Below are 26262 nucleotides of genomic sequence, written 5' to 3'. Positions count from 1 at the left end.
ACAAGCTAAGCAACTGATTAACACAATTGCTTCAGGTAATGGTCAACCTAGAGGGAGAAACAGCATAGCCCGAAGGGGAAACAAGGAGACTGAGAGAGAAGAGTATGAGAGAGTACAAGTAATAACGTATTTCCATACAAATATTTTCAAACATGTCTCAAGAAATTTAGAAATGTACAACAGAAGTGTTACCTTCTGTTGGCTGGCTTTATTTTGTTGTTGTTTTGTTAGGTTAGGTTTTTAGACACAGGGTCTCTCTATTATATATCCCTGGCTATCCCAGAATTCAACGTGTAGACCAAGCTAACTCACAGAGATCTGCCTGCCTCTGTCTTCCAAGTGCTGAGATTAAAGGTGAACACCACCACACACACCCGCTGTTGTTTCTTGAAACAGAAGCTTACCATGTAGCCCAGGCTGGCCTCCAGACCCTGTGATCCTCCTGCATCAGCCTCCTGTAGGCTAGAATTATTGCAGTGTACCACCATTTCTAACTCTTGTTTTCATTTGTATATTTGGACTCTCCACTCACTGTCCTATGCAAACAGTCCCCATATTAGTATACAACTTTTCATACTGAAATGTTAATGCCTCTAACTGAAAGCTTGAGAGCAGACACATTGTGTTTCCCCTACTCTCCTAACATATCACCCCCAAAACAGACACTATAAACATCTTCAAAATGAAAATTGAGACTGGAGTTCCCTAAAGTACACTGCCTTGCTGCACAGGACCACCCAGGTGTGGTGCTCAGAAGCAGGGCCATGGTTCTCATGATTCTACCAACATGACTTGACCACAATCAAGGTATTTGCTCCTTTTAATTTTATAACAATGAAAAGCTTAGTCAGTTAAAAATGGAGAAAAGTTCAAAACAAAGAACAAGTACTTATAAGCACAATCACTTCATATTAAGAAACTGAGTTTTATTTAGCATTCTATGAGACACTAATGAGAATAAAAGAAATTAAAAATCAATCCCACATTCAATTTTAAAGAACTTTAAGACAGTAAAAGCACACAGCTTGTAACCAATACCAGAAATATGAAATGACACATTTACAATACAAAGAATATACTATGGGTGCTTCCTATCACAAGGAGATAGTCTGAATAGCTGCAATCTTTCCAATCTGAAGACCCAACCCATACTGTTTTGCCGTTTTCCCCAACGCCAGCATAGAACTCTGAGCAAGACAACAATACTGAAAGTTGTTCTTGGACAAAGGGGCTCTGAACAAGAGTGATGCTGGCCCTGAGAAACAAGTAAACTGGCCTAGTATTCAAGCAACATAATGCTGCCAATGAGTGAGAGCCACACAATCAAGGAAGCAATTATATTTAAGCTATAATTTTATGACTACACAGAAAATCACAGTTCTTCAGACAATAAATTCATATTATACCATTAAGCATTTTAAAGTAATCTGTACCTTTTGGTAAAGAGGCCAAAATTATAAATAGGATTTTTAGAAATAAAAAATGAGACACATTTGAAGTTCATAAAATGTATCAATGACCCAACTAATAACATACTCCCAAATTAGTTCTGTCTAGACTACCAGGGATAAATAAATCAAACAAACTGCCAAACTAGAACATACAATGAAACATTTTAAAAACTGCAGACATTACAGAAGGAAAAATGTTTTAGGCATGTAGTATTTCCTTACAAAAGCATTTAATGAAAAGATACTATATAAGCAAAGTAAGAAACAGGAGGGGAAAAAAGATTGACACATCAGAAGAGTTTAATATCATAATTATTCTATTGTTTCTAAATCCTTCCACAAAGGGGTAATACAATTCTTTTGTTTATTGCAAACTCATTTTTTAAAAAGTCAGCCATAATGTTGAAGCTATAAGACATTTTTTAATCATTGGCATTATACAGTAAAGCACGAAGAACTTTTAAAATACGACAGGGTAATATTTCATTGGACAGTACACATAACAGCTTTTTTCTGTCTCCATATATCCAATGATTATAGTCATAGGCTAGTTTCTAAATAAATGTAAATTAAAAAAACTGACAAAAGCCATGATTTGCTCAATACTACTATTGTTTACATAGCACATAGGTTGTCTTACAGCAGATTCTAGCTTGTCAAGCTTCAGGTGGCAAAAGGCTAAGCTGTTGCATTTGCAATTGTCCAGCTCATTCTGGAGATTCTGGGGCATGTGCTGTTCAGAGATCGCCCTGCTGCCACCAGTTCTCTTCTCACTGGGGGATCCACTAAGATAGAGCCTTCGAGTCCTTAAGATGCAAGGCCTAGTAAAAAGCCTCCCACAAAGCCACTGGATATCACAATGTTCTGCTTGATAAATTCTGTTGCCTAAAAATCAAAGTGTCAATAAAAATACTCTTAATTATGTTACAAAGTAGATGTACCTTGAAACAGTCCACTGAATGAAATAAGACAGACAACAAAAGGACAAATGCACAATTCTACTTATGTACACTCTAACTGTGAGTCCCAAAGAAGACTGGAAGACTAAGAGGAGAGGAAACTTGGGGAAATAAGATTTAATAAAATCAGTTTTTACATTTTGCAAATGGATAGAGGTAATGATTGTAGAGAAGCATGAATGTATATAATGCCTCCGAATTGTATACTTAAGCATGGTAAACTTTATGATATATTTAACAATAAAAAATGCACAAATTACAAAAAACCTATTAATTACTGAATTCAATATAAGTAACATTCTTGACTTTTTTCTTTTGTTGTTTTTCTTTCTTGAAATGGGTTTTTATTCTGTAGCTCAGGCTGGTCTACAATTCATGGCAATCCTCCTCACTCAGTCTCTCAAGTACTGGGATTATAAGCATAAGCAACCACACCTAGCTAAAACATCATTAAAACAATGCAATCCTCAGTCATATTTTCTACTGAAACATATTACCAAAAAACAGAAAGCAAAATTGCTCATTGTCTTACTTCTTCAATTATATTGTTGATTTCGGGTGCTGCTTTATTGGCTCGTTTCTTAATCTGTCTTTTTGCTTTGTTTACATCTTTTTCAACTCTCTTCCAGTCGATCTGCACATAGCCACTGTGACTGGCAACCTGTAAACATGCAATAAAAATGACTATCATCCCAGAAGTAGAAGGCCATTTAGATTTCCCGGAATTCACGGAGCTTCGATGTAAGAAACTGGTATTGACTCACCAATTTACTCATTCAAGAGGCACTGAACAGAGAAAACCTAAGTCTCCACTCTTCTTAGGAGTGCTCCTTAGATGCATTGAACACAGGGTTAAGAAAAGTATAGTACAGGCTGGGAAAGATTCAAAAAGCTGTATTATAACTGCTTTCATCCTACCTTTTAGAATAGGGAATCAGCTAAAAAGACAGATTATCCAAAGTATATGAATAAAAAAGGCCTTTTAATTAAATAGATGTGAAATAGTAGGCAGTTCACAGGTCATTAAGGAAATTTAAAATAGCCTGATAACAGCTCTTCACTAGTTCTGAATCTACTTAATTTAAGAAGATAATGTGGGGAAAAGGGAACCTCCATTCACTCTTGGTGGGACTGCAAGTTGATGTAGCCTTTCTGGAAATCAGTGTGGAGAATTCTTAAAAAAAAAAAAAAAAACTAAAAATAACTCTACCAAATAACTCAGCTATACCACTCCTTGGCATATGTCCAAAGTACTCGACATCCTACTGTACAGATACTTGCTCAGCCATCCATGTTCATTGCTACTCTGATCACAATAGTAGGAAACAGAAACAACCTAAAAGTCCTACAACTGACAAATGGATAACGAATACTATTCAGCTGTAAAGAAAAATGAAATAGGGCTGGAAAGATGGTTCAGTGGTTAAGAGCACTGACTGATCTTCCAGAGGACCCAGGTTCAATTCCCAGCATTCACATGGCAGCTCACAACTGTCTGTAACTCCTGTTCCAGGGAATCCAATGCTCTCATACAGACATACGTGCAGGCAAAGTACCAATGTACATAAAATGAAAATAAATTAAGCTCCTGCACTCAAGAGATCCTTTAAAAAAAAGAAAGAAAATAAAAATGAAATAATTTGCAAGTAAATGTTTAGAACTAGAAAATATTTTATTGACTGAGGTAACCCAGAGCCAGAAAGACAAATACTGCATGTTCTCTCTCATCTGTGGTTCCTAACTCCAAATCTTTAGGTATGAGTATATAACCTGGCATGGGGTAGCCTAGAAATAGGAATAGTAGGATAGAAATATGAAAGGGGGAAATGGGGAATGAGGCTTAATTGATTGGCAAGGGGTGAGGTGTTATGGAGTAATCTTTTTATACACTGTGAAGATGTGTCTTTGCCAAGGTGTCTTCTGATTGGTTTAGGAGCTAACTGGCAATAGCCAGGCAGTAAGAGATTAGGTGGGAGAGCCAAACTGAGAGGACACTGGGAAGAAGGGTGGAGTCATGGGAGTCAGATGAGTGAGAGGAGATGCTGTGAGATGCAGAGCTAGCAGGATGGGAAGTAGGTACATGAGGTAAATGAGCATCAGGGCAGCACATAGATTAATAGAAATGGGTTAATTTAAGTTATAAGAGCTAGCTGAAAATAAGTCTAAGCTATCGAGCAAGCATTTATAATTAATATTAAGTCTCTGTGTGGTTATTTGGGAGCCAGCTGCCAAGACACAGAAAAACTCTGCCTATAGCGGGGGGGGGGGGGGGGGGGGGGGGGGGGCACGCAGTCAATACAATAAGGGGCATGAGGAGAGGGGAAAATAGCACTAAAGATGTTTGAAAAAGCCATAAGGAATCATATTTTTTTTTTACCGAAAATTACATGTAAAGCAAATTAGTGTCTATATATACATATAGTGTACCTATATATACATATATATACACACATATATGTGTACACACACAGTTATGCCACTTGGGCTGAAAATACGACCCTAAGAGCCATTGACAGTTAAACAAAAATCTCCAGTACTAGCCATCTTGAGTTGGTCCAGGGAGTCCAAGAGATTCCCAAAATAATATACGCTATTGCTATTGCCTTTGGTTGTCTCCCAGAGATTGAAAGTAAGTATGTATTGCTGAACACACCATGCACTTTAGACAGAGGACTTGGAGGATCCAAGCTAGATCTAATCTGAAGTCTCCTCCCCAAGGACTCTAGCTCTCATAGTACCAGAAAGGTACTATACAAAATGCCAAGGGAGGAAAGTAATCAATAATCCTACCCATCCATTATGCATATGAACCACAACAACCAGCATGAGAAGATATCCCCAAAGGCATAATAGTGACACTCATATCTAGGTAGTAACCAACAACTATCTATTTGGACTTAAGGCTTCCTCAACAGGAGGGAAAGTATGCCTGGTACTTACTGGAAATCTAGCCAACCACCCAGAACTAGTGAGATCATGGATCTTAGAGGTGAACCTACTATTGCTACTTTCCTTAAACAGCATAATTCTTAACTGCATTCTAAATACTTATCTTGATAGTCAGATAAGTGCAGCTTTTAACCCTCATCAAAGCAGCTTTGCTTTGCAGCAGTTAGATATGATTACAAAACAGCCAGACCTGACAGATATATCTATAACACAACTCCTGCACCTAAGGCTCAGGGAATATCTCAAAATAAAAGGGGAAAGTCTAAGAGCCAGAGAACCAGGAAGTTTGCTGTGAGATCTTGTCTCCTAGAAATAGCAGGGAAGCTACACCCATGAAGTCTCACCAATATGACTGCTTAAAAGAGGACCTGAACAACACCACCAACAGTCATGCTACAATGGAGGGGGGACGTCTCATAGAGCTCCACCCTAGACAAAGAACTGCAGGCAACAAATGACCACTGAAATGGGGAGAATTAGTCAACCCCAGGGAAGAGTCTCTAATTGGTTATCCAGTTCCAAGTTGTCATCCTTGAAACTATATACATACAAGCAACACTAAATGTCTCAGCAGGTTGTATTTATATATGTATTCATTTATACATATATGTAATAATAACAGAGAAAAGGAGGCCATGAATTTTGAGAGAGGGGTATACAGAGAGAGCTGGAGGTAGGAAAGGGAAGGGGAGTAATGATCTAATTATATCTTAATTAAAAAACTTTATAGTAATTGCTTTCCATAATAAATTTCATACTATAAATTCTTTTTATAAAACTATAGCTAAATGCTTATTCATCTTAAGAACCCTAATATGAAATTACTGAGCCACTGCAAAATTAGAACAAGAATAATAACAAGATGTAACTAGTATAATGAAAATATAAATATAAATAAGCATATAAGAAGCAAAAAACTGAACTATATATACTATTATAAACCACTTCTATCAATTTCACACATTCTTTGTAAATTTTTAACTATCAATCTCATACATTTTTTGTAGGATTTTAACCACATATAAAATACTTGAAATAACAAAAATATCTGATTTCATATAAAGATTCTGACTGAAATCTTAGGTTCTATTTTCTCTGTTGACTAACTCCACAACAGAATTGGTTTATCTGCAGTTCTTCCTATACTCACTCACTGGCGATTCCATCAGATCCCTCAGAAAGAGGTGATCAAACTGAGCGGCATATGAAAGCTTTTCCGGTAGAACCTGATACAGTGATGTGGATCCTAGGCACGGCAGTAACAATGAACTTCAGAGAAAGGAGCCTAAGCAATCACACTAGTTGATTACTTTGAAACTTTTGTAGTATTTAACCTTAGGTTGAATTTCAACATACCTTCTTACTGAAATACAAAGATTGCATGCATGTGCATGGCTTTTGATGTTGGTTAGAACAGGCAAAATGCTATCTACATTACCACACTCTGGCAATCCATAATTCAACTGTCATTTTCAAGATTCACAAAGTAATAAAACCTTTGTACCATGACTTATGTTGGTGATAAAATAACCAAAAAACAAACAAACAAACCTTAAATTCTCTCCTGGAGGTGACTGCTTATCTACTCCAACCCCATAACTGAAAAATGGAGGCCATCTAATCAGACAGATGAAATAAATTCTCACAAATATAATTCTATGTATAAATTTTAAAAACAAAATGTAGCTGCTACCAAAGTCAGTAAATCCAGCTAATTTGAGAAAAAAGATTTTGTAGATACTCTGAAAGTAAAGTATCATACAGTTGCAGGGGAAATAAGAAACCTTAAGATACGTAGGACATAAATGTTTCTCTAGGTTCCCCTTCTCCAACACCTCCAAGCAATTCAAGCCTTTCTCCTGCACTCTATCCATACCACAGGTATTCATCCAGCTAGGCCTCGACCACCACAGGTATCCATCCAGCTAGGCCTTGACCACCACAGGTATCCATCCAGCTAGGCCTTGGCCACCACAGGTATCCATCCAGCTAGGCCTTGGCCACCACAGGTATCCATCCAGCTAGGCCTTGGCCACCACAGGTATCCATCCAGCTAGGCCTTGACCACCACAGGTATCCATCCTGCTAGGCCTTGACCACCACAGGTATCCATCCTGCTAGGCCTTGACCACCACAGGTATCCATCCAGCTAGGCCTTGACCACCACAGGTATCCATCCAACTTGGCTTCAACCACTTGATTTGTTTGCCATTATCTATCTCTCCCAGTGAACTGTGAATCTCTGTGTCCCTAGTCACAAATAGTGTCATGCAAAAAAGATGAATGAGAAACACTGAATGAATGATGATAAAGACAATGAATAAATACTAAATCTCCAAAATTGTATTAATAACCTGGTTCAAAGAACACTCTAACAAAGAAACTGGGCTAGATTAACCCAAAGGGTCCTATCATGTTTACTAGTGAGAGGATGATTTCCACCTGACATGGATGTGACCCACTACCACTGAAGAAATTTCTTTGAGAAGTTCATCACTCTCTTCTTCCATTAGAGAGATACCTGTCAAACTGAAGGGGAACAGTCTAAACTGAGCAGCATGCCGCAGTACAATCATCAAGGATGAATTATCTGTTCCCAGTGAGATTGAAGTACATCTAACCTAATAGGCAAGTGCATCCTCAGAACTGACCATACAGGACCCAGTTTAGTCTTGTTCACATCTAACTTATCCATAGAAAGAAATTCAAACCAGCAGACTGGAGAGGAGGTGGAACAATGATGACCACTTTTTGAACTATACTTGACTTTCCTATAGCATTTCAATATTTAATGAAATTACATAAAGTGGCTTTATTAGAATAAAAGCTTCCCAGTTAAAAATAAGGAGCTGAGGGTACAGCTCAGTGGTAGACTGCTTGTCTGACGTGTAGGAAGGACATCTTGGATTAGATCCCCAGAACCACAATAATAAAAAATAATTACATGTTAAAAATAGCACCAAGCTTTCATTACAAAGATTCATTGCTGCTTGAAAGCTGTAAGGAGGTAGATGGGGCTTCCCACTTGTGAACCTCACCATTAGGGATCCAACTGGCTATTTCATTAGGAAGATTCTCCAACTCCTAATTTCAGGACTTCAGATAATTCTTCTTAGACTGGCTAGATTTCTGGAAATGGACAGTTCCATCAAGGATTTAGAGTTTCATTAAATTTTAGTGCCTAGTTCTTAAATACGAACAATCAAGGATCACCAGGCACAGAGGAAGGAAGGCTTTTAACATGAAAATAGGAGACCAAAATAAGCAAGGAAAGGGGGTACACATTTAGGCAAGGGTTTGGGGTGCAGTTCAGTGTTTGACCACTTGTCTAGTATGTTTAATTCTAACACTGGAAAACAAAACAACAGAAACAGCAACCAAATGCAAAAATTAGGGGAGCAAAAACTGTAGGGAGAGGTTTTAAAACAAGAGCTGAAGCTGTAGCTCAGTGGTAAAATATGTACAAGGCCCTGGGTTTGACCCCTAATATCATAATATAAAACAAAACCAGTAAGAAGAGAAGGAGGAAGGGAGCGAAGCAAGGAAAGAAGGAAATAAACCAAGAAAGGCAGGCAAGCAGGCTGGGGAAATGGCTCCATGGGTAAAGGTCTGCTATATAAGCATGTAAATCTGAATTTGATCACTAGTACTAACATGAAAGCTAGATGAGGCTACATACATATGTAGTCCTAGCATTAGGGTGGAGACAGGTGGGTCCCCAGGACTCAATAGCCAGCCAGTCTAGCAGAAACATCGAGTTCCACATTCAGTGAGAAATCCTGTCTCAGGAAAGAAGGTGGCAAGAGCTAGAGGAAGACACCTCACATCAACCTCTGGCTGCACAGACATAGGTAAGTGAACCTACACACATGCATACAGATGCACACACAGACATACAGATGCACAAATAAATATATGAGTAAATAAATAAAATGAACACTGATGATCAGAGGAAATAATGCACAATTGAAAGAGCTTCCCATGGCTAAATCTAACAATTTGATCAAGAAAATGGTATTTAGATTTTAACCCAAAATATAAAATAAAAAAATTAAGTCCATACTGATATAATTTAATAAAAATTAATAAATGAAGAGACAAGTATTCAGAATTTTTTTTCTCTGAGACAAGGTTTCACCATGTTGCTTAGGCTAGCCTTGAATCCCTGGGCTCAAGTAATCCTTCTGCCTCAGCTTCCCTAACAGCTGGAACTATGCAGACTATACATACCACTACTCCTGACTAGAAATTTTTAAAAACAACTTATGTAGACACTTGTCCTCAGGGAGGACACACCTACTCTTCAAGTGAGGGCTGCCCTATTGATTCCCTTCTAAAGAATATAGAATGGAAAGAAGGAAAATTGGTATGTATTTTCATAAAGGGACAGTGGAGATGCAATGGATGTATACTTACTAGAAGCACTTGATAATCAAAAGGCTTTGTGTGAGAGGAATGTGAAAAATGAAAATGAACGGTTAATTAAAGAGCTGGGATGTAGCTCAGTGGTACAGGGCTTGCCTCCAGTACTGCAAATAGACAGCTATCACTACAGTGTTATCTGTAACGCTGAAAAAAATCAACTGGTAGATAAACATTTTGTGTAGATGCTAAGAACTTCATGCATGACCGACCATTTGAACCAACACTCTAGGCCTATAACCTATAAAGGCAGTTACTTCAAACTACCACCTGGCAATTAAAAAATTTTTCAGACCCTGTCACTTTTAAGAACCTTTTATTTTCAATTCAAATCAGAGATGGGGTGATGGGATCAAATGGGATATAGGAGACTCAATTTCATATAAACACAGTCTACCTCCTTAATTTCTTTTATAAATAATCATAAATAGCTTGGAGGAATTAAAATATAAGCACAAGGGCTGGGGCTATATGTAGCTCAGTGCTAGAATGCTTGCCTACTATGCACAAGGATTGAGTTCAATCCTCAATATCAATAAATTAACAAACAAATAAATAAGCAGAAATGGAAAAACTCAGCTAGGAGATGAAGGTGAAAATATCTCCCAAAAAATAAACCAAAAAGACAGAACTAAAAATCAGGAAGACGGGCTATGAAAATTAGACAGCCAGTCCAGGAGATATATATCACAGGAAATATAGGGACGGGGCAGCAATGACAATAAACACGAAGTAGGAACTCGTTCACTAATATAAAAAAATTCCTGAACTGAAAGGGACCACAGTGGGTAAGAACAGACCCACTGCAATAACTATGTGACAAATCAGAACACTGGACACACATACACACACACACACACACAAAATCTTCTAAGCATTTACTAGGAGGCAGGGAGAGGGAGGTACGCATACAAATGGTCAGGTATTAGAACGGCTTTAGACTTTTAACAGCAACATTGAATTTGGAAGACAATGCAGAAATATCTAAACCCAGCTGAACTATTACTCAAATGTGAGAGAAAATGAAATTTTCAGACATGCAATAATCTCAAAACTTATGCCACCCATGCTTATTTTCTCCACAAGTTACTTGATGTGTGGTTTGAATAGGTATGGCCTCTATAGACCCATGTGTTTGAATCCTTGGCCCATAGGGAGTGGCACTATTAGGAAGTATAGCCTTGCTGGAGTAGGTAGGTATGGCCTTGTTGAAGAAGTGTGTCCCTGTGGAGGCTTTGAGGTCTCATATGATCAAGCTAGGCCTAGTGTGGCAGTCTCCTTCGGATCAAGATGTAGGAATTTCAGCTCCTTCTCCAGCACCATATCTATCGGAATGTCACCATGCTTTCTGCCATAATGATAATGAAGTAAACCTATGAAACTGTAAGCCAGCCCCAATTAAATGTTTTCCTTTATAAGAGTTGTGGTCATAGTGTCTCTTCACAGCAATAGAAACCCTAAGATACTTTAAGATATAATAATGGGAAGATGTGTCCCTTGAAAATAGGAAACAAAACAACATGAGATACAGGAAACAACCCAAGACAGAGCAAAGGAAATATTCAGAATGGTACTGAAAGGGAAATCCCCTGCTAATGGGCATAGGCTAGGCCTAGAAAACAAGCAGGACAGAGAAGCCTGGGACAGCCCTCTCCAGAAGACTAAACTAGCTGGCTGATGCATATTCCACAAGAGAAGATTTAGATAATGAGAATACACCAAAAAAGAAAAATCCCAATCTTCCCAAACAGTGTTTTTTGTGCTTTTTCTGTTTTATAAAGAAAATTCATTTATTTTTTTATTCTGGTTTGTTTGCTGTTTTATTTGCCTGTTTGTTTTCTAGAGAGAAAGAAGGTTTGGAGTTGGATGGGTGTGGAGGTGGGGAGTATCCAGGAGGATATGGGAGAGGGGAAACCATGATAAGAATATATTGTATGAATTTTCAATTAAAAAAACAAGAATTCGAGCAGCTCATTTAATCATAGATACTTATCTTACACAATTATGAAATAATACTCAAGATGGGGCCAGAGGGCATGGGGGAGGGACAGAAAGCATTCAAGTGTATAACACAGGGGGAGGTGGGGACAGAACAGAACAACTCAAAAAGGAACAGTGAATATTCCATAATGTGAAGCCAACAGTGAAAATCTGCTGCTGAAAGATCAAAAAACTGATCAGTCAACTCAGGGAAAAGGCAGCTCTGTGAGAAGTTAAAATGGTTGCTTCAAGGGAGGGGAAAATCATGGTAGGAGGCAGAGGATTAATCTGTAACAAGCCCTATACAAGTAGCTGTCCCTTATATAAACATATATAACTTTAAAAAAGCTGAAATACTCATATGTCATTGTCTACATTTTTAACTTAAGCAGGGGGAGTGGAAATGTCTGTAATTGGTTATGATTCATTAGTTGTAAATACTACTGTACTCAGACCTGCTCCGATGTCTATTTTAAGAAGGCAATATGATAAATATCTACTGAAAAACATTTAATAATGTTAGTAGAAAAGCTTTAAGTCTAACCCAAACTAATACTTATCTTTAATTATAAGCAGAGGTTATGAAATATGGAATCAGGCCTAAGAATATGAGGCAATTAGCTTAAAAACCATTTCTTTATCTAGTTTCTCTTTCAGGTTCCTCCTACTGCGTTTTCAAGGCTAATTATATCTGTGGGTGAAAGTGGATTGATGAAGACAGGACCTGTGCCCTTCTGCCTTCGAGACTTCAAAAAATACCAGGCTTGGAAAAGCAGGAAGTAGCAATGATAAAATGTGGGTTTAAACAGTGAATACTGAATGGACTAAAATACACAGAGAGGCTAACATGCAGAAATAGATAAAAAACAAACACACAATTCAATTCTGTTAACAGTTTTAGTATACTCTGCTTTAGTCTAGTTCCCTTTGCACTGAACAGAAATGACAACTCAGTTTTCAAAATACCAATAGATTCAAATATGCTCTTGATTCTATACAAATGCAAGTCAAAATTAGCTTAAATAAAATTTTCTTCCATGTAAACACTAGCATACATCCAAAGGACCAAATTAGAAATTAATCACATTCTTTAACCTCTACCACAAGAAATATTGCTCTTAATATTGTTATTAATATAAAATACATCCTTAAAACAGCTGGCTAGTACACTACTTAAATTAGTGCTTAGTTCATATAAGTACTATCTCTTTGCACTTAAGGTGACTACATTGGTTATTACAGGATCAATGGCTTAGGTACTAAAGACAGATTTTGGTTGCTATGAACAGCAATCATTTCTTAAATCTGATATAACTGACAGTTCTCCCATCTTTAAGACTGTTGCTAACGTTCATTCTCAGAGATTTTCAATTCTGAGATTTACTAAATTTATCTTCTTCAGGAAATACTATTTTGAGGAAAATACATACCAGTCAGACATGAATGGTAGGTAATATCGTCATAAACATTCTCTAATAGCAAAGCATTTTTAACCCCTAAAAAAGGATGAACAAAATTAAAATTTTAATCCACCTGTCTTGGAAATAGGATTATGGATAGGATTATGGATATTTTTAAACTTAATTTTCTACTTTCTGTATCCTTCCTTTCCTTCCTTCCTTTCTTTCCTTCCTTCCTTCCTTCCTTCCTTCCTTCCTTCCTTCTTTCCTTCCTTCCTTTCTTTCTTCCTTCCTTTCTTTCTTTCTTCTTTCTTTTCCCCCTAAAATCTCAGTATATATCTAAGTAGGCCAAGGCTGGCCTGGATCTTTAGATCCTTCTGTCTTAGCCTCTCAGCCTCTTGAGTGCTGGAATTCCAGGCCTATATTGTTAGAAATTGGCACTCCTCCACCCACACAGCCTGCCTTCAGCAACTCAGGGCCAGCAGCCACTTCATCACCAGCCATTAAATGCAACATGTGTACCCTTTAAAATATCCCCACAATCACAGATAGCTCTCTGGCCATCACAGACAGATCTCTTGCTCTCTGTATGTCTCTATTTCTCTCACTGTCTCTGTCTCACTCGTCCCCACTCCAAGGCAGCATTTTGCTCCCCCACAACAAATCTCTTGCCTGAGATCTGTTACATGATATGATCTCTGTGGCATTCCATTCTTTGGCCCCAATCGATCCACCAAAGTACTCTTCCGCAGAAACCCTACCATATACCACCAAACCTGCCTCTAGTTCTTCAGTAAAAACAAATGTTAGAAAATGTTAATAGTTGCTCAGCTTTTGACATAACTAGGCATCAGTTTATGGAAAAAATATAATGAATGCACAGTGTGATCTATGAATCAGGTATGGTTGTATACATCCATAATCCCAATTTACCGGTAAAATTCAAAGGCTCAACTACTAAACTACAGTCCCAGCTGTTTGGTTTGATTTGGTTTGAGGACTAAGTCTTGCTTTGGACTTGTAGTCCTCCTGTCTCAGCCTCTTGAGTATCTGGGATTATAGATGCATGCAACCACATCTAGTTCAAAGTTATCTTTTTATTTTTTATTTATTTATTTCTTTGGTTTTTCAAGACAGGGTTTCTCTGTGTAGCCCTGGCTGTCCTGGAACTCATTTTGTAGACCAGGCTGGCCTCGAACTCACAGAGATCTGCCTGCTTCTGCCTCCCAAGTGCTGGAATTAAAGGTGTGCGCCACCACCGCCCAGCTAAATTTATCTTTTTAATACTTGATACCACATCATGCTGTGCATATATTAGAGAATATAGAAATATTTGTTTACTTTTATGACAGATGCAAGCTTTCAAAACTCATTATAGTTTTTCATGAACTAATACCTAAAAGAAAATTTCTACCTCCTATTGAAATGAACAGGAATGAAACGAGTTAACATTCTCTGTTTCCACTGGCTACCTGTATAAGTAGAAGCAAGTACATAAAGGTCTAGCATACCTGTAGGAGAAGAAAGCCACCGCCTACTGCAGTTGCCGCAAGTTTTCCAACCTTCTGGAATAAAAATCCTGCACACCTTTAATGACAGAAATGACAAAAAAAATAGAACAATCAGTGATGCACTAAATTTCTTCTACATTTTATTGCTTTGCTAATAAAAGCTTAATGTCCTCCCATTTCTCCTGATAATGTCCTTTGCCTGCTCAGAAACCTTCAGTGTTTTCCTTCAGTCATACAGGGTGGTTAAAAATGCACACTAAAATGACTGAGATTTGCTGCAAAATGAGGAAAGAAGGGAAGAGGGAGACTTAAAAGGAAAATAAAAAGAGAAGCTACTGAAACCAATTGTGAGTATTTGAGTTCATGATACTCCTTCTCCATTTGTGTAAGCTGAAATTTCCCACAGTAAATCATTTGCTTTTTTTGCTTAATGCAGTCAAGGTGTTCCATACATCTGGCCAACACATACTCTACCCAAAGCAGCTCCAATCCAGTTAGCTTCAAATGCATCATCATCTTTATTTGAGCTATTAATCTTCCCAATTCTATAGATTCCTGCCTAGCTCTGCCTATGAAAAGCCTTCCTGTCCTGTGTGTCATTCCACTTTTAAGATTACATTGCCCACATTTCTCAGAGCCCCCTTATCTACTACTGATTTTCTGTATAAAGCTTGTTTTGTCTCACCTAATTGTAGAGTGTCACCCCATACCTCTTGTGTGAACTCACAGTTCCCTCACTATTCCAGATCAAAATAGCACAAAAGAATCCCAGATTTCTAACCCTAGCCTTGTGCACTGAATTGGTGTCTCCCCCAAATTACTGTCCTTCATGAGACTTTACTTGGAAATAAGGTCACTGTTGATGTAATTAGGTAAGATGAGGTCATACTGGAACCGGTAGGTCCTTAATTCAACGAGTCATATCACAGGGACACAAACACAGCCAAAACAACTACTGTAGTGGGCAGCCATTCCAGCTTTGATCTGGAAGTTCCAACTCCCACTGAGGCTTCGGTAACGTCACGCCTACAAGGCGGGGCTGAGAGAGGACCCTGAAGACCCAAGATCCAGATGGGCCGGCTCTCTTGGTTCCTGGACCCTGGACGCTGGAGGTAAGACCAAGCAGAGTTCTCCAGAGAATACCGCCAGACTATGCTACCCCTTTCCCAGACCCTGTAACCTATCCCTTCACTTGTAAGTTTCCCCACAAAATAAACCTCCCTTTTAACTACGTGGAGTGGTCTTAATAATTTCACCAATAAACTGCTACTAAGGTTCCGATTTCTATGTACCACTCTCCATTTGTCACTTCACATTCATTTCAGATTTCCTAATCTTCAACTGAAAGTTGTCTATACCCTGTCTCTAAAACTGGTTTTTCCTTTCTATTCTTTTGTTAATTTTTTTGCAGTGTGTGTGTGTGTGTGTGTGTGTGTGTGTGTGTGTGTGTGTGTGCGCACGCGCGCGTGCGCGCGCAATTACACACAGGGATGTCCAAGCACAACGTACATGAGTTGATTCTCTCTACCATGTGGGTCCTATGGTCCTATGGATAGAACTCAAGTCACCAAGCTTGGCAACAAGCCTACTTGCTGAGAGCCATCTTGCCAGCCCTCCTTTGCACTCTTAAGGGCATCATTACCTTGGTAATGTAATGTTGGAATTCCAGAACTGTGCTTCTAGACCATGCTCCAACAACACCAGAATCAGTCTTGAAGGCCTCCAGGTCTCCTAGCAACCACCCATTATCACACTAGTTTTCATTTCTTATGATCAAAAACTCACAGCTAACTACCAACTACAGCTAAATACAATCTCCTCAGGCTATCCTTCATGTCTTGAATAGGTCTGAAATGTTAAGTTAGGTTCATGCCTATTAACTGTTCCTCTTTTATGCCACAATATCACACCAATGTTATATCCTAAGAATATTTCAAGCCGGGCGGTGGTGGCGCACGCCTTTAATCCCAGCACTCAGGAGGCAGAGCCAGGCGGATCTCTGTGAGTTCGAGGCCAGCCTGGACTACCAAGTGAGTCCCAGGAAAGGCACAAAGCTACACAGAGAAACCCTGTCTCAAAAAACCAAAAAAAAAAAAAAATTTCAAAACGTTACTACATTGAATCTATACTACAGTCCAAGTCATTACAGCAAATCACCTATGTAGCTGCCAATGTCACTCAGAGGTAGAGTGTTTGCCTGCCATATGCAAGGCCACAGATGTCACTCAGAGGTAGAGCACTTGCCTGCTATATGCAAGGCCCTGAATTTACTCCCACACTAGTTAAAAACAAAAAACAAGCCACCTATGTATTAGTGTTCTATTATACAGTTCAGGCCATAGGATGGCTCAGCAGGTAAAGGCACTTGCCACCAAGCCTGAAGACCTGAGTTTGATCCTCAAAACTCACATGGTAGAGTGATCTGATTCCTATAAGCTGTCCTCTGACCTCCACAAATACAAATAGATCAGTGTCAAAACAAAAACAAAAACAAAAACCACAAACCATTACATAGCTCCTGGTTTGAACACTTGGCAGATACTGATAATCCAAACGTATGTATTACTATCATCAAGAATATGTTCCTCATACAGGAGTCGATAACAAAGTCTTAGAGAAAAAAAAAAGTAGGCAAGTATCTACAATATCCCAAGTTGGATGTTCCATAAGCTGTGTACCACTGCTAGCAAGCATCAGTCACTAAGATGACCCTACTAACTTCTGCTCTGCCTTTAGGCTTTTCAAGAAAACCTGGCAATCATGGGCCTTCTTACCAGGTTTGGTCTACAAGAAGAAAATGTGCAGTAATCTTATAATTCTATTTCTCAATTATTTTTAAAATATCTTTTAACATTGGGCTTTTGGCCATGACTCCATTTAACCAATCACCTCTGGCACCAAATTATGAATTGATTTACGGGGGAAAGAGGTGTAATCATTCTACAGTGAATCATCGAAGTGACCAAGGTCCTCAGCAGAAATTTCTGTTCTAACTGCATGCTTTTTCAATAAAGCAGTATTAATACTGTGCCTGTGTGCCATGGAATCTTCACAATAGTTGGTTTTTGTTTGTTTTACATTATAAAAGGGCTTTTATAAGCAGGCATATGGAAGCATCATTATTCCAAGGTCCATGTAAAACACACATGAAGAAATGTTATTTACCCATGCCACATGGAAGTATGTATTTTAATTAACACAAGATGAATTTACCTTAGAATGTAAAGAAAAAAATGCTTACACTTTAAGCACTGGCACTTCAAAAGAGTCCTCAACATTTTTGAAAATGTTGAACTGGTTCTGCCCCTTATTATCTGGTTAATCTTTTATTCCAAAAATAACAGAACTAAAATACATGGTAACAACAGTGTAATCATGTGGTCTGAGTTGTTGCCTAGTTAATGGTCATTAAGCACTCCTTATTGTACTCCACATTATTGCAGAATAAGCAATCGGTCCATTAATTTTAACACAGAAGCAATGCTGTCAGATCTTCAAAGCACTATCATAATCTGAACTAGCACACAAAAAAATCGAATTCGCTGCATCATCATGAATAATTTTTACTGACCATTAATGCTTCTATGTACAGAGCTGAGACTCCTAGAGGCCAGTTCTGCAGTGGGAGTTCTCATGGGTTTTTCCAGTTGTTGGCATTGAATAGCAAATAACTACAATTAACTTGCTAAATTTGGAAATTTGATAATGAATCAAAGGAAGGGTAACGGGGGAAGAGTGGAACTATGGTGGGCCTGTGACAGAGGGAAATCATCAAAATCCAACAAGGAGTGTCTGAAGGTTGATCTAACCAATCACATCAGGGAAAAGCCCCAAAGTTGTGCTCTTCTAGAATTAACAGTGGAGAGCCATCGAAGATGTATGGTGACTGGCCCATTTACAAAAGGACAATTAATAGCTAGGTTCCCACTGAAATTTAATGAAAAAGATGTTCTCACCAGCCAGTCACACCACCCATTACAATCTGGGTAGCTACGGAGTATTTTTCTACCATAGGTCCCGAACTGTGGCCAAATACTCGATTCCACCAGTGATGTCTTCTTGCATACTCAGTTAAATCCAATACTTCATAAGACTCATCATCGCTTTCATAGTCTTTAAAAAACACAAAACGAAAAGATAAATCAATCTATACTCAGAAACGTCTAACAAATTGTTTTCATAAAACCTGTGACTGTCATGTCTGGCCTATAACTAAAAATGGCCAGATGGAAACGAATGAGCAATATTAACTCAATCCCTGAGACTAGGGCCTCAAGAGAAAAGGGCGTAGCAATAGTATCCCTATTTCCTTTTCAAAGACATAGGGACATGCAGCCAGGAGCCAATTGAGTTACAAAGCAGTGAGTGGTTACCCGCCCAATCAGAATAAGGTCAAGGCAGGGTCCATTTCCATCAGTGGGTAAAGGGGGAGAAGGGATGTTCCTCCCCTGAAAGAACAGGTTAGGAAGCCAGCCAAGGAAATCAGGACAGGCCTGAAACGGAACCAACCAATCAACCCACCAACCCCCCTTCTGTAGCAAGATGGAGAAGGGCTAGAGGTGGGGGCAGGGCAGGGTCCGGCATTGGTAAGTGTAGAGGAGCATGGTGAGTTCCGCAAAGAGGGGAAGGTGACGTCTGGTTTGGAGAGGGGTTGCTCAAAGGGGCTGTGTAGCGACCGAGCCCCAGAAACACTGGAGGAGGGGAAGGGAAAAGCACCATAGGAGCAAGGTCGAGAGCTGTGGGCCGCGTCCCAGAGACTACTTCGGGTCCTGGCTGCTCACCTTGGGGAGGGGGGTTCCGGGACGCCATGATACCGCCGGCGGCCAGTTCGGGGTGGTCCCCGCCCGCCCTCCTCTCCCCAACACTTTAAAGGACGCTCTAGGCCGAAGTGGAAGTCTATGGTCTCTCTTTTTCCTCAGCCTCCACCTCCTCCTTCTCCTCCTCCTCCTCCTCCAGACTCAGTCTTGTCACCGCCCACTCTTCCCAGCACAGCGCCATCAGCACTTCGTGCGCAGCCGCAAGACTCGGGATTGGGGCGGACTATTTGGGTCCCAGCCCTACAAGGGCTTATGGGAATTGTAGTTCCGTGCTCTTCTTCCCGGGTGGCCTGGGCATCTCCCAACCCCCACTAGAGTTTCCAAGAGAAAATTTCGTTATTCTTTTTTTCTTTAAGCTGAAGGAATGGGTGGAGGAACGGCGCTGGGCAATAGAACAGGGCAACCAGTTTGGCTCGGCGGACTGTCCTTAACCGCTCTTCAGTCAGGTTGCTCTTCTGAAGCTGTCTTTCTGATTAGATGTCCTCCTTAGGTCCTATCTTTGGCCTCCAATTGTTGCAAAAATTCTGTTGACTTTAACAAAAATTCCACCCCTGCTCCTTGCTTGATATCTAATAACTCAGACCTTTCTTCAGTAACCCTCTTAAGTTGGCTTAGTAATTAACCCCCCTGCCCTGACGTCTCCTCTTCACAGTACTCCACAACTTGACCCTCTCCCTCAGATTATGCAGTATAAATCACCGGCATTTTTCTGTATTCCAAATTGAAATGGATCCATTGCCCATTTTAACTAGTGTCAAGATAATTTTTAAAGGTATTTTGTAAAAAATGTGTCTTAAGCACCATACCAGCAAAAGATATGAAACTCCCTGTTTCAAGGCATGTATTTCACAAACTTCAACAGGCTCACAAAGAGACAGAAATTTTTTTAGTGCCCTGTTGCTAAGAAATATAGGACTGCTTTGATGGAATTGTTTGATAGTCAAGCAGACATAACTCTTTAGCTTGTATTTTTGTTTGGTTAGTTATTTTTATTTTTTATTTTTTTCGAGACAGGATTTCTCTGTGTAGCTTTGGAGCCTGGAACTTGCTCTGTAGACCAGGCTGGCCTTGAATTCTCAAGAGATCCTCCTGCCTCTGCCTCCCGAGTGCTGGAATTAAAGGTATGCAACACCACTGCCTAGCAGAACCAGCAAATTAAGAACTCTAAGTTCATTTCTTTCTTTCTTTCTTTTTTTGGTTTGGTTTGGTTTGGTTTTCAAGACAAGGTTTCTCTGTGTAACAGGCCTGGCTGTCCTGGAACTCCTTTTGTAGACCAGGCTGGCCTCGAACTCACTGAGATCCGCCTGCCTCTACCTCCTAAGTGCTGGGATTAAAGGCGTGCATCACCACCTCCCTCGTTGGTTATTTTTAGACAACATCTCACATAACCCAGGATTCTCTGTAACTCTCTATGTTAGACCAGGCTGGCCTGGGACTTGCACAGATCCATCTCTGTCTCTCCAGTACTGAAATTAAAGCATGTATCACTAAGCCCTACTTGCTTGTTTGTTTTTACACGTCCTCACTGTGTGAGCTCCAACGCTAGATTCCTCTGTCTCACTCTCTCTGGTGCTGTGATTACAGACATTCACCACCATGCTGAGATTTTTAGAATCGTTGTTATTATTTAAATATGACATAGAGATAAAGTCAAATTTTTTATCATGAAAATCCATGGAATTCTATAGTATGTAAAAACATGTTGGGTACCAAACAGCTAACCCAAGTTCACATAAATTAGCATCAAACTTATTTAAAACATGAATTCTATCTGAATTAGCTGTATAGTTAAAATGAATAGCCTGATTTGTATTAACATTACTGGAAAGTTAACACATTCTAGTTTAAAGTACATTATTTAAGAATATTAGCTTTGCAGTTGATATTTCAAATCTTGGCAGTTTTCAAACCTCTTGCTTATTAATTTTTTCATTTATATAGCTTGCAAATGTCTTTCAATTATTTGTTGGTTGAGATAGAATACTTCTAAGCAGGTAATATCCCTACAAATTGAATTACTTACCTTCATTACCCTTCATATTATAATACTAATTTGTAATAACTATTAAGTAACTTGCGTTTCTTAGTTCTTACCTTATCTATGCAAATGATTATTAGCCTTTAGCTTCAACTCTGCTTTCCTTTAAGGTTGTTTAGTAAAGCAAATTTTCTCTGCTATGGTCTAATAGGATTCCAATATCTACAGAACTAGCAAGACATAAAGACATGTAGACAATAATGACAAGCATTCATTTCATGTCCATGAAGGGGTTTGCAGAGCTGGGAATAAAGGAGAAAGAGAATGAAGACAAACACTCCAAACATGGGGCAGAAAAGAGAATATAAGGCAAGAGTGAGGTGCCTCAAGGAAGGAGAGGATATTGGAAATTTTAAACATTGATATAAAATAAGATAGTCTAATCAATGCTGAAATAATGTACCTATTCTAAGGTGACTAAGTTTGTGGTGGTATTTTGTGTATGCTCTAACAAATAAAGCTTGCCTGAAGATTAGAGGGCAAAGCCAGCCACTAGGTAGCCATAGAGGCCAGGCAGTGGTGGCACACACCTTTAATCTTAGCAGAGGCAGACAGATCTCTGTGAGTTCAAGTCCACCCTGGGCTACACGAGGCTAATCCAGTCTAAAAGAAAAACCACCTTTAATCCCAGTACTTGGTAGTTACACCTTTATTCCCAACACTAGGGAGGTGGAGACAGGAAGTAATATGGTTGGGCAGAGAAAGGAATATAAGGCAGCAGGAGACACAAACTGGGCCCCTTTGGGTTGAGGATTTGGAAGATGTAAGAACTAGTGGCTGGCTGCTCTGCTTCTCTGATCTTTCAGCTTTCACCCTGATATCTGACTCCGGGTTTTTATTATTAAGATCAATTAGGATTCGTACTACATAAGTTCATCACACTGCTGGTTCCCCCACCAAAAGAGAAAAAGCAGGTTTTTTAATCCACATATAATGACTAGATAAACCTTTATGGCTGGGGCTCTAGCTCAGTTGTAGCCTGCTCACCTAGCATCTATAAGGCCCTGGGTTCGAATCTTCATGCCATAAAATATCAGAATAATTTTTTAAATATTTAAGTATTTATTTATGTATGTGTATGTGTGCACGCACATGCACGAATGACAGAGAGAGAGAGAGAGAGAGAGAGAGAGAGAGAGAGAGAGAGAGAGAGAGAGAGCATGGATGCCAGAAGAGGGCATTGAATCCTCTGTAGCTGGAGTTACAGGTAGTTGTAAATTGCCTGATATGGGTTGGGTGCTGGGAACTGAACTCAGGTCCTCTGCCAGAGCTTGCCCATTACAACTTTCAAGGTCAGACTAGGCTATACACTGAGTTCAAGACCACCCTGGAAAACATTGAGACTCCGTGATGGTTAGTGTTAATTGTCAAATCCACACCTTCAAGGTAGGCCTCTGGGCACACCCATAAGGGATTGTCTAATAACCTCTGGGAGTGTCTGTGAGGGATTTTTACTTAGTACTGACTGATGTAGTAGGACCCATCTTGATTGTGGGCAGGACCATTTACCTTGTCAGTAGGGCCTTAATCATATAAAATGGAGAGGGCGAGCTGAGCACTAGCACAGAAATATGTATTGTTCTCTGTTGTTGACTGTGTTGCTGTTGATGTAATGTGACCAGTTCTCTCAAGCTCCTGCTGCTATGACTTCCCTGCCATGATGGGCTGTAACCTGGAATTGGGAGCCAAACAAACCCTTTCAACCCTTTCTCATTAAGTTAATTTTCTCAGTGTATTTTTTTCACAGCAACAGGAAAAGAAACAATGACAGACCTAGTCTCCAAACAAAAAGTCAAAAACTGTGCTGGGAATATGCCTCAATGTTACTGTGCAAATGGCCCAGATTCCTATTCTGTCCCCAACCCAGGTACTTCTTAAAAGTCACTATTTTAAAATGTGTCAGACAGACTCAGGCCAGGATGCAGGTAGGCTAACTGCAGACCTTCACCTCTTCCTCTGCTCCTCCAAGTCCAATCACCCAGTCTCATCCCCAGTTCTGCAGCTGACCACCTGCTGAAACCTCCCTTCCCTCACTGCCCCATTGCCAGTTGGTCATAGAGATTTTATCCTCCTAGGGTCCTTCCCCCAACTTATTGCCTTATCCCAGCCCCCAATTCCAGCAGGCATTCCCTGGGAATGCACAGGTCACTCTGGCCAGGGAAGTAGGTAAGCCAGCTGCAGATCTTCACCTCTCTTAATTCATGTAAGTTCAATCAACCAATCTCCTACCCAGCTCTGTAGTAAACCTGCTGTGGCTTCTCCTCACACTCTGCCCTCATTGCCAGGAGACTAAGCAGATCCTGGTAGAATACCCTGTTAATCCTCCCTCATGTGGACTACTTCAGCCCCCACAAGCCCATCACCATTCCTAAGTGTCAGCTGCCAACACCCTGAAACATATTTTACCTGGAGCCCACAGTGGCCACACATATCACAATCCAAGAATAATTTTCTGTCAGGCAACAAACAGACACCACACTATCCTAAAAACCATAGAGGAAAACAGAAACAAGGAACAAAACACCCATTCAACAAAGACAAGACCAGGTATCAGCACCTAGAATTACAATCTTCCCAATCCCAGATGCCTAGATGCCAGAGTAAAAACACAATCAATAGCAGCCACAAAAATATGTCTCAACTAGAGTCCAGAAACCCTACCACAGAAGTTTGAGACTATTCAAACATAGCTGAAACATAGGAAAAGGACCACAAAATAACCAAGTAAATCCCTTAAAGAAATCTACACACACACACACACACAAAAAAAAAAAAAAAAAACAGTGGAAGGAAATGAATAAAACCATTCAAGACCTAAAAGTGGAAGTACACTCAATAAAGACAACCCAAACTGAGGAAAATCTGGTAATGAAAAAGTTAGGAACTCAACAGGAACTACAGAGACAAGCCTCACCAACAGAATATAAGAGATGAAAGAGAGAATCTCAGGGAATGAATACACAATAGAAGAAACAGATACTATGGTCAAAAAAATTGTTAACTCTAAAAAATGTTATTGGCACAAAACATCCAGGAAATCTGGGACATTAAGAAAAGACCAAATCTAAGAATAACAGGAATTAGAGGAAGGAGAAGAAACCCAGGTCAAAGGCACAGAAAATATTTTCAACAAAATCATAGATGAAAAATTTCCTAATTTAAAGAAGGAGATTCCTATCAGGAACAAGAAGCATACAGAACACCAAAAAGGCTGGACTTGAAAAGAAAATCCCCTCAGCACATAATAATCAAAACACTAAACACAGAGAACAAAGAAAGAATATTAAAAGCTACAAGAGTAAAAGACCAAGCAACATATAAAGGCAGACCTATTAGAATTATACCTGACTTCTCAATGGAGATTCTAAAAGACAGAAGGGTCTGGACAGATGTGCTACAGACTCTAAGAGAACACGGGTGTCAGCCAAGACTACTCGTACTGGCTAGTTTTATGTCAACTTAACACAAGTTAGAGTTACCAAAAGGAGGGAAAATCAATTGAGAAAATGCCTTCATAAGATCCGGCTGTAGGGCATTTTCTTAATCAGTGAGTGATCAATGGGGGGAGGGCCCAGCCCAGTGTGGGTGGTGCCATCTCTGGGATGGCGGTCTTGGGTTCTATAAGAAAGCAGGTTGAGCAAGCCATGGGAGCAAGCCAGTAAGCAGCACCCCTCCATGGCTTCTGTATCAGCTCCTGCCTCCAGGTTCCTAACCTGGACGTTTCTGCCTTGACTTCCTTCAGTGATGAACAGTGATGTGGAAGTTTAAGCAAAATAAATATTTCCCTTCTCTACGTTTTTTGCTCATAGTGTTTCATCACAGCAGTAGTAACCCTAACTAAGACACTATTATACCCAGCAAAATTTTTAATCATAAGAGATGGAGAAAATAAGACATTCCATGATAAAACCAAGTTTAAGCAATATCTATGTACAAATCCAGGCCTACAGAAGGCACGAGAAGGAAAAATTCTAATCAAAAGAGGTTAACCACACCCAAGAAAACATAAGGAATAAATAACCCCAGACCAACAAATCAAAAGAGGGGAAACACACACATACAACAACAACAACAACAAAGTAACAGTTATAAAGAAACAGTTCTTATTGATATCTCTCAACTTCAATGGTCTCAATTCCCCAATAAAAAGACACACACTAATAGAATGGTATGAAAACAGGATCCATCCTTCTGCTGCATCCAAGAAACACACCTTAACATCAAGAATAGACATCACCTCAGAAGAAAAGGATAGACAAAGATATTCCAAGCAAAAGGACCAAAGAAGCAAGCTGGTACAACCATTTTAATATCTGACAAAATAGACTTCAAACCAACAGTAATCAAAAGACATAGGGAAGGACACTATATACTCATTAGAGGAAAAATCCACCAAGATGATCTTTCAATTATTAACATCTATGCCCTAAACACAAAGGCACCTCAATTTTTTAAAAGAAACATTACTAAAGCTTATATCCTACATAGATCCTCACACACTGATAGTGGGGAGACTTCAGTACCCCACTCTCACCAATGGGCAGGTCATCCAGACAAAAACTAAAGAGAAAAATACTGGAGCTAACAGATGTTCTAAATCAAATGGACCTAACAGATACTTACAAAACATTTCACCCAAACACGAAAGAATATGTCTTCTTCTATGCACCTCATGAAATTTTCTCCAAAATCGATCACATAGTCAGACAAAAAGTCTCAACAGATATAAATAACA

General features: G+C 39.4%; 1 protein-coding gene across 1 annotated transcript; it reads right to left on the bottom strand.

Moving 5' to 3' along the window:
• Positions 1-905: 905 nt before the first annotated feature.
• On the bottom strand, positions 906-19627 carry Fundc1 (FUN14 domain containing 1). Its single transcript, XM_052735930.1, has 5 exons — positions 19454-19627; positions 18629-18785; positions 14673-14748; positions 2943-3071; positions 906-2336 (listed from the first exon to the last, which is right to left on the bottom strand). Exons 1-5 carry the CDS (start codon positions 19479-19481, stop codon positions 2259-2261), a joined length of 468 nt encoding a protein of 155 aa, XP_052591890.1. The 5' UTR covers positions 19482-19627; the 3' UTR covers positions 906-2258.
• Positions 19628-26262: the final 6635 nt, after the last annotated feature.

This window comes from Peromyscus californicus, unplaced genomic scaffold, assembly GCF_007827085.1.
Source record: "Peromyscus californicus insignis strain IS unplaced genomic scaffold, ASM782708v3 Scaffold_10__1_contigs__length_136768540, whole genome shotgun sequence".
NCBI lineage: Eukaryota > Metazoa > Chordata > Mammalia > Rodentia > Cricetidae > Peromyscus > Peromyscus californicus.
The sequence above is the reverse complement of the archived record's forward strand: the minus strand, read 5'-3'. Positions and strand labels throughout refer to the sequence as shown.

Excerpts from the sequence above, each read along its gene's own strand:
- Fundc1 (XM_052735930.1), bottom strand. The coding sequence starts at position 19,481 with ATGGCGTCCCGGAACCCCCCTCCCCAAG. Across the intron at positions 18,786-19,453 it reads CCGGAACCCCCCTCCCCAAG|ACTATGAAAGCGATGATGAG; the intron begins GTGAGCAGCCAG and ends TGTTTTTTAAAG. Across the intron at positions 2,337-2,942 it reads TCAACAATATAATTGAAGAA|GCAACAGAATTTATCAAGCA; the intron begins GTAAGACAATGA and ends TTTGATTTTTAG.